Genomic DNA, 12,077 nt, shown 5'->3' with positions numbered 1-12,077 from the left:
AGTGAGAACTGTCTCAAGGTGAAGACCAAGACTAGGAATAAGAATGGAAATTAAGACCTTATCTAGAACAAAGCTTCAATTTTACTATCATCTGAGATACTTATAAACAATAACCCCTGGAGTTCCAGCTAGTGCTAGAAATCATGCCTGCACATGCCAAAAAAATAGCTCATGCCCTTCAGAGCATATAGGACAAACGTATGATAAAGGACAATGCTAGGAAACAGACAGGGGAAACCCAACATGCCAGTCAATTTATTACAATGATCCTAGTAATTTAGGCACCACTCTATTAGGAAGCATATAGTAGTTTAACTAAATTGACTTACATAGATTTAGATGAAAACTGCAACTATTATCACTGCTAAAACACCATTTTGTCAGCTACAGCCAAGTAATATTCTAGTGAGATTTTCTTGCAAATTAAGAGAAGGAAAAAAAAAAACAAGAGCAGAGGCTTTTAGGACCTTAACACAAAACTCACCTGGAACATTAGGGACAGCATAGAAAACAAGAAAAAATGTTTAAGGCAAAACCTGGAATCACTGTGAGAAAGGCTGTAGCATCATCTGCTAGACAGCATAACTTGGCATGACATAGGAGATGAAAATATGGCAAAGGTCTCAGAGGTCAAGGCAAAATGGTGCAACATGTTAAAAAACAAGAAAGAGAAATAAACTGGATAAAGTGTATATGTGGAGGGAAATTCCTTGAAATGGCATTCTGACTGAATTTTTAAAAAAGGCAAGGTTGACAATATGAAATGATTCTCATGATTTAATTTGGATTTTTGTTTAAAATGAACTGCAGGCTACTATACAACAAAAAATGTTACATCTCAACTAATCTTTCATTATGCATGTCCCCTTTCAAGAGCTTCTTATGTCACTAATACACACTTGCAACCCAAAATTGACAAAGTCTTTCCTCTTACATGGACTGTACACGAGTAGTGAGACAAAAGATGTCACCTACCTGGGAGAGGTAGCTGAACTAATAAACCACTAACTGCTGAATCCTTGTTGAGTTTTACCGTCATATCTAAGAGTTCTTCCTGAGAAATGTCCTTAGGCCTCAGTATGATCTCACTAGAAATGCCTGATAAAAAACAAAACCAGAAGACATATATTACTATCAGGAAATATATCTATCGACAGCTTAGTCATTTTTTTTAAAAATATGTCCAATGATTAACAACTGTTTTAAATAACCACGTAAGACCTGCTAAAAATTCTGCTTCTGCTGTATCATGTTTAATGCTGTATTTCTAGATGTCAAATACAATATCAGAATGAAAAATACAGAGAAAAAAAAATAAATCTATAGCTGGGCATGCTAACTCCATAATTAAGGAACAGTTTAGAAGTATTTGGAAAATAAAGCATGTAACTTTTCTACAAATTTGCTCTTGAGAATTACAACTAAAACTGAACAGATAAAGCTACACTAGCATCACTAGCATTTTATCTGATAGCTTTTCTACTTCTGTGGCACAAAACTCATTAGAAAAGAACATTTTCCAAGTTACTCCACAAGATTGCAGTTTCACTGACAGCATGATACTCTATCATTTGGAGATGAGATGATGTAGTGACTGGGCTTTATCCCAGTTAATCAGTCACTTAGCTTTACTGTTGGATTTCATTATGTCTGAAATTTTGCCTTTCATATTCAGAATTGCGAAGCCTTGGTTTTGGATTGGCTCGCCTGGCTCTACCAGGGACTTAAAGCATTCAACAGGACAGATATTCCATGAGATACAGCAGATGCACATGAAGATTGATATTATGAAGAAATTATTGACAATATCAAGAAAAAGGCTTGCTCTCAGTATCTTCCTGTGAGACTGGTTACTTAATCACTGTTCCCATCAATTCTGGGGTGGCAGGGTTTGCTGCCACAATTAGAGGTAGGCTGAAAAATCCACATATAAAAGGATTCTACCAGGCACTGAGGAGGCAAGCTCTTAAGCAAATATTTCACATTCAATAATAGTGTCTTGCAGAAACAACTAAAAGCTGACATATTTTCTCTCTGATTATCTTTATTCAGCAAGCCTCTCAACACTAGTTAAGACATTTAACTGTCAAAAAACTTGCCCAATGTTCATTAATTTCCAGTTTCTAACAGTCAGGGTGGAAACTGCTTCCTAACATCTTAAGACACAGAACTGAACTTATGTCTACCATTCACGTGTCACTAAAACTACTTTCTTCACATGTCAATTCAACTCCTTTTCTTTAGGTTCATCGGAGAAGGAAGAAAACAGTGCAATATTAAATCAAGATATGAAGGGGGTTCCTCCCACTTTTTTTTATTTTTTGTTTTTAAATAACAGTATCTTGTGCTTATGAAAGGATCATTTATGTTACATAACACATACCTACAGCTGCAGCTGCTTTTATCTTGTTTCTGACATAGATATGACTAGCTGGATTGTCTCCTACTAATATGACAGTGAGATGAGGTCTCCTGTTTCCGAAGGATATCCATGATTCTACATCCCTTTGAACTTCTTTCAAAACTTGTTTAGCAAGCTTAGTCCCTGAGATAATGGTTGCTTCATCACTATAAAGACAAAAAGACACAATATTTAGGTCTAAAATGTCATCAACAAGACACTTTTAAGTGTGGGAACTACTGCATTAAATACTTGCAAATGCTTTGATCACCTAATTTGCTAGTATTTCAAATATTATTTGAAAAACACTAACACACTACAAATCCACCCAGGGAAAGAAGTGTCTCCCCGCTCTCTTGTTTGAAGAGCAGGAATGTGCCATCAGTGCATACAGAAGAGGAGTTCACCTGCCATGCCCCACCTTCCCAACACATCACCAGCCAGGTTGAACATATCTATCAACTCCTGCATTTGGGAACAGAATATGAGAACATTCTTATGCCCTTAAGTTTTTATGTTTTAAGGAATTTTTACCCATCTCCATTCCCAAATCTCTTCCAAAAATCCATTTGACACGGGATTATTCTCATTATTCTTTTGTCCAAGCCTAGATGATACTACTTCTCAGCTTTCTTAGGACTTAACTCATATAAGCCAGTGATCCAGGAGCTTATGTCTCGACCTTCCCACTTTTGTCCTTTCAATTCCCTGTCCTTTCAGTAACTTCCCCCTGCCTCTCAACCAGCACTACAGCAGACAAACATCCTCCCAGGGTGAAGGGCCCACAACCATTAGCCTACTCCTGCAGAAAAGCAAAGGAACGCTGAGTCTTGTGCCTGGAACTTGTCCCAGAACTGCTCACAGCCCTTCTTTCCCTCTCTCATTGCTGTGATCATCATCCCAACCAAGGATGTGGAAAATACCCCCCACCCCCCAACAAGCAAGAAATGTCCAGCATGTATAACTTTCAGATGCTATGATGTTAATTCCTTTTTTATCAGATAAGCAGTTTTTAAATACTAACTTTATTGCTTGGTGGTGGTGGTGCTTAAATGGGAGAAAGCAGCAAGAGACAGAAAGCTATAGAGCAAGGAATTGCATCACTGATCTGGTTTAAAACATGGTATTCTGTAATACTCAAAACCATAACTTTAAGAAGCCAAAAAGATTAAGTTGCATTTTATTCATTTCAGAAATTTGTGCAGTTTCAATCATTATTAGTAAATCTTCATGACCAAAGAAGCTAAATGCACAAGGGTGTGGAAAAAGGAAAGTGTGGGGGAAGAGCAGCCATGACAACACCACACAAGACAGGACAACCACAAGACCATGCAAAATCACAGACTGGCTATGGTCTTACCTAAAGAAATCATCCAAACTTAACCTCCATATCTGACAGATATATGAAGAAATCCAGTCTACATTTTAGGTTACTGAAGAAGAGCAAGACACCTCAAAATGCATTTTTCTGGATTGGAAATATTAGTATGCAACTCTCTAACTTCTACTACTGCCCACCTCCCTCAGAAAAATGAACAACTTGTAAGTAGTAACATGACAACCCCCAAAATGTATTTTAAAAGGAAGTTTATTTCAAATGGCATGCAAGGTAAACCTTAACAGCGCTCCAGAGGCACTGCAGGATGGAACAGATGTCGAATTCCTTAATCTTACAAACCCTACCCTCACCCTTGAATGACACTTTGGCGACAACAATATTGAGACTTACCCTTTGCTAAAGCTCTTAATGTCATCTATCAACTTCCCAGGCTCACTTCACCAGCTAACTGCTCAAAGATCCAGTGCATCTTGACTGAACAGCACTTCCTGAAGTACTATTTCATTGAGATCTTCCAAGTGTCAGCTTGATCTTACCTTGGTTGTTCTCCTTGTCTCTGGAGTCTTCATCTTCCTGCCTGTCCACTCACTGTAAGCAGGCACAGGTGCTCCTCACCTTGTATGCATCCATGGAACATATTCCACCACATTTCAAGCTTTTATCTATACTACCTCCTTCACTAACTGAACCCCTCATCTTCTCAAACAAAGTCCAAGAATCCCAGCATCATATGTACAGTTAACAGTGTTTCTTGGAACAATCATCTGATATTATAACAAGAAAGTAAATACTATTCCATCTGTAAAGATGCAGTAAAATAACACCAACTCCCCGGAAGAAAAACTACTAAGACAGACACAAAGCCAAAGCTACTAGTGGGCACGTTCACTCCTTTCCTAATGAGCACAACCGCGCAGCACTGTAAGAAAAAACAGGTTCCTGGTTCATCAGCTCCTAACCAAAGCCCATCGTCTGGTTACTTGATCTTACTTACTAGAAAGTAAGCTTGAGGAGGAGAGGGTTTCCCCTCTAAAAACATTCTTCACTTCCTTGTTTGAGACGAAGAGCTCTACATGTATATGCACACACAGATTATAACCTCTGCTTTGAATTGAGTGCAACAGGACTACCATTTGTAACTGACATACTTCAGCAAGGACTCCAGACGAGTTATAATGACATCTTGTTGGTGCCATTATAACTTAAAAAAAAAAAAAATCACAGTGCCTAGCATAAAAAAAAAAAAAACCAACAAAACACAAACACACTCTCTCAGAACAATTTACCCAACTATTTGTCAGAAAAGCAAAGTATTAGAAACATACTTAGCACACAAAAAAACATGAATACTTTGTTTCCTTCAATTTTACACCAGCCCTAGCAACTTCCCAAACACAAGTTTCTGTACTGTTTAACTTTATATATATATATTTAAGAAAAACAATTAAGTCAACAGATGTGGTTTTATTTTTTTCCTGTATGGCCTGCTCTGTATGTGCTCATTTTCATATAAGTCTTTCTCTCATTTTCATTATTTACCTTTTAGCTTTGGCACTAGACACTTCTTTCCATGTACTCATTATGCCAGGTAAATAATTAATGCTCACCTGCGTAACAATGATATATACATTTCAGAATCCAAGGACTTAACAATATTTTGGTGCCAAAAAGTATTTTCAATCCATATGAATGTGCATTGCATTTCTATGCTATTTTTTACTCTAAATTATAAGTTTGACTAATCTTTAAGCATCCAATTTTAAGTGCATGCCTCCTCAAAATCTAACCGCAGGCTCACTCAGGTCTCAAGATGCGTCCTCACTTACATCTGACCATTCTCATCCCACCACATTCAATATTCTCAGTCATCCAAGGATCAAAACCAAAGCAAATGAACAGAGAAACAGTGCTAAAAATGCAAAACCATACACACACAAAAATATAGAAGAAAAAAAACCCTTCACACACACACATTTAAGCTAGGACAAAACACATGTAATACATGCTAGCCAGGAGGCACTGTGATAAGGCACTTCAACACCTGGATATTCCCAAAGACAACAAACAGTAAGTTCTACAAGCTGCAGTGAAAGTCAGTTGTAAAAGACAAAAACTTGCTTGAAAACCAGAAATGGTTCAAGTTAAGACTAATCTTAAAAATTAATACCCGGGCAGCCCAGGTACAGAAGATCAAAACGATTCCAGGTTAGTTCACATATGCAGAAGTAAACAATTATATCTCAGCAAGAAATTACGAGATGGCCCTACTTTAAATGGGCTGCCCTCTTCTGTCATTATAACAGCTAAATGGATACATTGGAGAAAGTTAAGAAATGTATCCATGCCAAAAGTAGGTCTATTTTTTCGGATTCAGAACTTAAAAGTGCTGGGAAGGGAGATAGTACATGGCATGTACGTTTGTGGCAAATGTTTATGAAAATGACTCCAAGTCTCAAGGAGAATCGCAAAGAAGATGAAATGCAGAGAGAAGAAATCTTTAGATAAAACTTTCAGCCTTTGCTTTGGAGACTGACCATGAACCACAGAGCAACTGAAATTCCCAAATAAAGAGAAAAGAGAGTGTGAAAGGTCAGCTTTTTATCTTACAGTGTTACAGATAAAGAGTCTGTCGAGTTACAGATACACTGTTCTCTCCTTTAAGGAAGGGAAGAACAGCAAATATTATGACTTTTTTTCCCCTCTAAATTTTAGTAAATTGCCTTTGTTTAAGGCAAGAATGCTTCCCCCTCACCTTCATCAGCTCACAGCTGCTGATGATACACGTCTTGAGCAGCATGGGCTCAACAATCCATAGTTTACCAATATCTGTACAACGCCACTAACGTGAATCTTTTTTGGAGCACAGATAACAATTTTTATAATGGTTCAGAAACCAAGTGTTCCCATTGTCACGAGTCCTATGCTATTAAAAGCGCTTCACATATCCATTCCGGTAACTCTGCATTGAAAATGCCACCCCTGTAACCAAGCTATTGATATCACTGCTGCAAGAACCTCCACTTAGGTTGAAATGCTCATCATTTCTTCTATGCTTCCTTGTTGAAATGCTCAACATTTCTTCTATGCTTCCTGGTATAAGTCTTCAAATAGATTTGAAAGCTTATGTCACCTTCACATATAACAAGACAACATACCATTCTTCCTAGGAAAGATTATAATTAATTAAATTTAACCACCATAATTATTTTATTCTTACATCCACTGTTTGGCTTCTTCGACTTGTATTACCTGGGACATAAAATAAGCAAAGTATGTGATGATATTTTACCTCTTTTTTGAGGAAGACATCATTATTTATTCTTCTTCTTGATCATTATTAGTTCTAGTGGGTTTACAATTTCATCTAGAATTTTAAGACAAGGATACAAATTCAGTATACCAGGGAAACATGCATTACCTATTGTGTAACACAAGTGTGGGTTTAGTTCTAAAGAAAAACCTCCCTGGGAAGAAAAAAACTTTAAAAAGCCCTAGTAAATTAAAAATGTTTGATTAGGTATTAAGAGAATAAAAGCTTGACATCCTTCAAAAGTAATCTTTTTTCTTTGCCTGACTATCCTGAACATCAAGAACTAAACCATTTTACTCTCTGCAAATACATATGCTTGAAGCTTTCATGTAGATCTGTACACAAACGCACTTAACATTGATGTTTAATATATGTTGAGTCAGTTTGCCATGATCAAAGTAGTTCAAAGACATTTGCAAAAAAAATAAAGCATTCTGGTTTTATGTTAAAATGGGACTGGTTTTTAAAGTGTTGCAAGTCTGATCAGTTGGGGTTTTTTTCTGTACAATATTCTGAGGGATGAACAAGTCCACACCTAGAACAACATTCAGAAACAAACAAACAAACAAACAAACAAAAAAACCCAAACAAACACAAAACACCACACTTTGAGATGGTCTAAAACCAGTTTTGCACTCTGTTTCTACTATAAGAAACTATGCCATTGGAGCAAAATAACGTATGATTAATGTTTTGTTATATTAATACGATGCATATTTGTCTGTTTATCAGCATACTCAAACACAAGAAATGTTTAACAATTCAACACGTGGGGAAAATATTTAAAAGCCAGCAGACATCATATTTATTCAGAGACACTTGTTTAAACTTTATAGACACTTGGATGGTAGAACATGAAGGATTTTAAAATATCACCCTGGCAGCATATGGAAGAAATGCACAGTGGTGAATTCTGATACTTCTTCCCTCTGCTAGTCTTTCAGATAGAAAAAAAAAAAATCCTAGAAGCACAAACAAACTGCCAGGACTATCATCCCACCTATAACACAGTCCATCCATTTCTTGAAAATAATTCTTTCCTTAACTAAAATCATATTTGTAAACAGACAGCTGCTGCCAGCACTTCTGGAAAAAAAAAAAAAAACAACTGTCTACATATTTTAGCAGCACCAAAGCAACAACACAATATTCTTGCTACCTACCAAGTTACTAAAAGAAACTTGTTTAAATGCCAGTGGCTAAAAAGCAGAAGCCATTTCTGGGTTCAAATGCAAATACTAAAAAAGGAAACCAATCAGGTGTCAATGCACCGAGTTTACAACAGAACAGTTCACATACTGAATCCTTCTTGTCAGTGCATCCAGAGACTTGCAGGACATTACAAAAACAAAGATGTCAGCTGCTATTTTAGATCAACCTATACACTAAAAGCCCCAAATCATATGGGGCATCACAATGGGATCTTCTCAGTCCCATACATACCACATGAAAACCTCTACAAAATCATCATTGCAAAAGCATCTAATTTCTGCAGAACTGGAAATAAAACAGTTACTAGCAGTAAAGAACAGAAGCAAGCATGTACTGTTCCAGAAATACAGCTGTTTGTGCCAAAACTGGCAGTCAAATTTGTACAATGTATCTGGAAGGTCACATGCTTATTTCAACTGTCACGTATGCCCTGCTGATCTTGTTGTGCTTGAAAACACAGAGCAAAGACAATGCTTTCAGTGTAGGCTAGCTGTGACCTGCTGAACTGAGCAAACTTTCATGACAGTATTTAAGACAACTGCAGTATCAATAAAAAGGCTGGCACGCATCAACTCAGCTGAAACCCTCCCGTGCATACCCAGACAACTGTGCATAGATGCCGTGCCGCAAGACGAGAGGCTCAGCCCAGCTAGCACATTATATGCAACACACAGGGTAACAGTTGTCAGGAAACTAGTCCTTGCAGCACTGGAGCACATCCTGCTCAGCCTAAGGATCCAGGCTTTCAGCAAACACTGCCAGACCCCTGCCTGCTGCAGTGCTACGTGAGACACAGCACGACCACATGAGTTTAATTTATTGAAGTTATTATTAATTTATTTTTATTTTTAAAATTGTATTTTTATATTTATTCAAGAACAAAGGAGCACCATGGTATCACACCACCTGCCTTGCTGAAGACAGCGAGATGACATGGGATGGTCTGTCACCATCACAAGTCCCTTCATAGAGACAGTAATATTCTTCATCAAAGATTTAAATACTGACCATCAGCAAAAATAATCATAGATGCCAATCAATTAACATATGTAGTAATTCTATCTAAACCAACTGAGAGGCTCTTTAAGGCACCAGGAGGAAACAAATGTTCAATTGCAGATTGCCGGCGGGGAAGAGGCGGGAAGGCCGCATCGCAAGGGCTCCCTCACATCAGAGCACCCTTTAACCCCCACTGAATCAGCACGGCCGGAGCGGCAGCCCACCCTCCCTGCCGGTACCTCCGCCCGCTAGCACAGGCCCCGCAGAGCCCCACTTTCCCGGGGAGAACCGCACCTCAGCCGGGGGCCAGCGGCGGCCACCCCGGAGCCCCCGGGCTCCCCGCTGCTCTCTGCTCCCCTCGAGCGTTTGGCGCCCGCCGCGCGCCCACCGGCTTCCAGCGCGACCGTTAAACGGCGGCGGCGCGGGCGCGCGCGGCGCCCGCCGTTCCCCAGAACGCTCCCCTCAGAACACCGGGAGGAGGAGGAGGAGGAGGAAGGTGAGGAGGAAGGTGCCCCGAGAGGCGCGGCGTACCTGGCGGCGCTGCGAGGGGAGCTGCTAGTGCTGTAAGCGGCGCGGGGAGGCGGGCGAGAGAGGGCTCGCCATCTCCTCAGCGGCGCCAAGGCCGGGCGCAGCACGGAGGAGGAGGAGGAATAGGAGAAGGCGGTAGCCGCTACCGCCGCCATGTCGCTCCCGGCAGACGGAAACGCCGCCGCAACCGGAGCGACGAAGGGAGGAGCCAGGGCGAGTAGCGGGCCCGGGGCCGCGGCGGGGCGGGGCGAGTTGCTGAGGGCCGGGAGGAGGTGGCGCCGGTCGCCGTGAGGGGAAGAGCGGGCGTTAAGGGGCCGAGACCAATCCACCGCCCGGCAGAAGTGAAAGGGGAGGCATACCTGTACCAGGCTGTCATCCCTGTGATGGCCCGGGGCTGGAAAACCGTGCCCGAGGCTGATAAGCCCTGCGGGTTTGTGTGCTGAGAGGGGCGAGCCCCCTTCCCGCCTCCCCAGCCCCAGCCACCCTGCAGCGCTTCGGAGGGTGGTCGCAGGAACCTTTGCAGATGATGGTACAAAAGGCGGTCCTCCTTCTCATCCTTTGATTCGTATGAACTTCCCGCTAAAACGTGAGACGGGCAAAGCCGATACCGAGTGAGAGCTACACAGACAAGCATCGGTGCCCTTCGTAATTCTCACAAGCACCCGTGTGTTTTCCCAAGGGAAGTCTCTCAGACTTTCTTGCAATTCGCATATTAGTATTTTCTGTCACGTTTTATGGTAGGTTTTTCACTCAAAAGCGTGGAAAAACTCTTTTGTGCAGATGGGAAGAAGAAAACAAACATCTGAAATAGCGTCTACAAAGCATACCCAAATAATAACGGCAACCTTACCTGCAATACTGAGCCTACCAACAGTTGGCAAATTCCTTTAAGAAGCTGGTGAAAGCTTTGAAAGATGCCCCAGGTTACTGAGTCTGCCTTCTCTGCTATGGTACTGGCAAATTTTTTGATCAGTTAGGTGTCTGCATAAGCAACATCTCAGGTGCTTCCGCAGACAATGCGTGCACAGTTTTTTAATGACTTGTCCTCTTTATTCTCTTCCAATATTGCAGATACATAAATCTTCCCCTTTCCCCTAGCTCTTCCTTTATAGTAGTGACACCAAGCTTTGCACACTCATCTTGCATGTACATACTGTATTAAATTAATTGTAAAGCTTTTTTAAAAAAGGACACTTGGCCATGATTCATTGGCACAGTTATTTATGCTGCGCTTAGCTCTCACGATGATTTCTTGTTAGTATCCTATTTGGAGAAAAATGAACATGGGAGGATATAGGATGTCCTGTGAATATTTACAGCCTTAAACAGATTGTAGGTCTTTAAGATAGAATAAAGATCTTTAAATACTAATCTCTCCTAGCCAGCTTCTAAAGAATTCAAGATTATGAATGTAAATTGAATATTTAAGCTCGTTTATATAAAATCTAGCCATTTTTTGAATGGCTATTTTTTTTTAGGACTGTCGTATCAATGGTTCCATAAAAACGGATGTTCAAATACAGATAGACTGACACTTTATGTGGTGGTGGGAAAAGGAATTGTAAGTAGTCTTTAAAAAGCAAGTAGGTTACTTGAAGTTGGTATATATATCACAAAGAATAGGCAAGATATTAAAGAAAAGCTGAAGAGGATAACAGAAAATATGATAAGAAAACGAAAGAAAATATCAGTAGTATCAGTCCTAAACATTGATATTACAGAGAAGAGAACTGCATCAAAAGCTTATTTTTGTCTAGGATGGTGAAGGTTGTCCACTCTTTTTTGTTTTGTTTTGTTTTGGGTTTTTTTCAATGCAAGGTTTGTATACTTGACTACAAAACTTTTAATTGCTGCTGTTAAAATTTTCCACACATGGAACGTCCACTACAGATTTCTGTACCAAATTAGTATACTAGAAGAAAGGTGTATTGTATTAGTATACTAGAAAAAAGTCATACTATAAAGTCTTTTGATAAAATTTGCTATGCATATTGTGACTGAAGAATTGCATTACTTCAGAAGTACATCAGTTACAAAATGTATGACAAACGTAGGCGAGCATATTCTTACAGTCAGTGATGCTGAACACCACCACAATAACAAAAGTTGTCCATTATCTTTTATGCAAATTCACTTTTTATAATGACTGGATTCCTGCTAGTCACACTGACCTCTACAGACAGATAAACTATGTTTTCAGTAATATAAGAATGAAAGCGTTTTTTCTTGGCCTGAGTTATCTGCTTAGGTTTTAAATCCCATTTGAGTTTGGAACTTAAATATCACAG

At 39.7% G+C, this 12,077-nt stretch overlaps 1 protein-coding gene across 11 annotated transcripts in view; it reads right to left on the bottom strand.

Moving 5' to 3' along the window:
- MTHFD2L (methylenetetrahydrofolate dehydrogenase (NADP+ dependent) 2 like) overlaps positions 1–10,201 on the bottom strand; it is a 49,479-nt gene extending 39,278 nt beyond the window's left edge. For 10 of the 11 annotated variants that reach the window (XM_042796332.1, XM_042796335.1, XM_042796333.1 and 7 more), the window contains exons 1-3: positions 9,793–9,976; positions 2,384–2,568; positions 976–1,098 (exon numbers count right to left, since the gene is read on the bottom strand). In XM_042796332.1, the coding sequence (XP_042652266.1) occupies positions 976–1,098; positions 2,384–2,568; positions 9,793–9,944 (460 nt within the window). In that variant the 5' untranslated portion in view covers positions 9,945–9,976. Of the gene's footprint in view, positions 1–975; positions 1,099–2,383; positions 2,569–9,792; positions 9,977–10,148 lie in introns of those variants that run through there. The other variant, XM_033007478.2, reaches the window with a different exon arrangement.
- Positions 10,202–12,077: the final 1,876 nt, after the last annotated feature.

The sequence above is a fragment of the Tyto alba genome, unplaced genomic scaffold (assembly GCF_018691265.1).
Source record: "Tyto alba isolate M040663 unplaced genomic scaffold, T.alba_DEE_v4.0 Super-Scaffold_23, whole genome shotgun sequence".
Taxonomy (NCBI): domain Eukaryota; kingdom Metazoa; phylum Chordata; class Aves; order Strigiformes; family Tytonidae; genus Tyto; species Tyto alba.
Note: the sequence above shows the minus strand (reverse complement) of the source record. Positions and strands in the feature narration are given on the sequence as shown.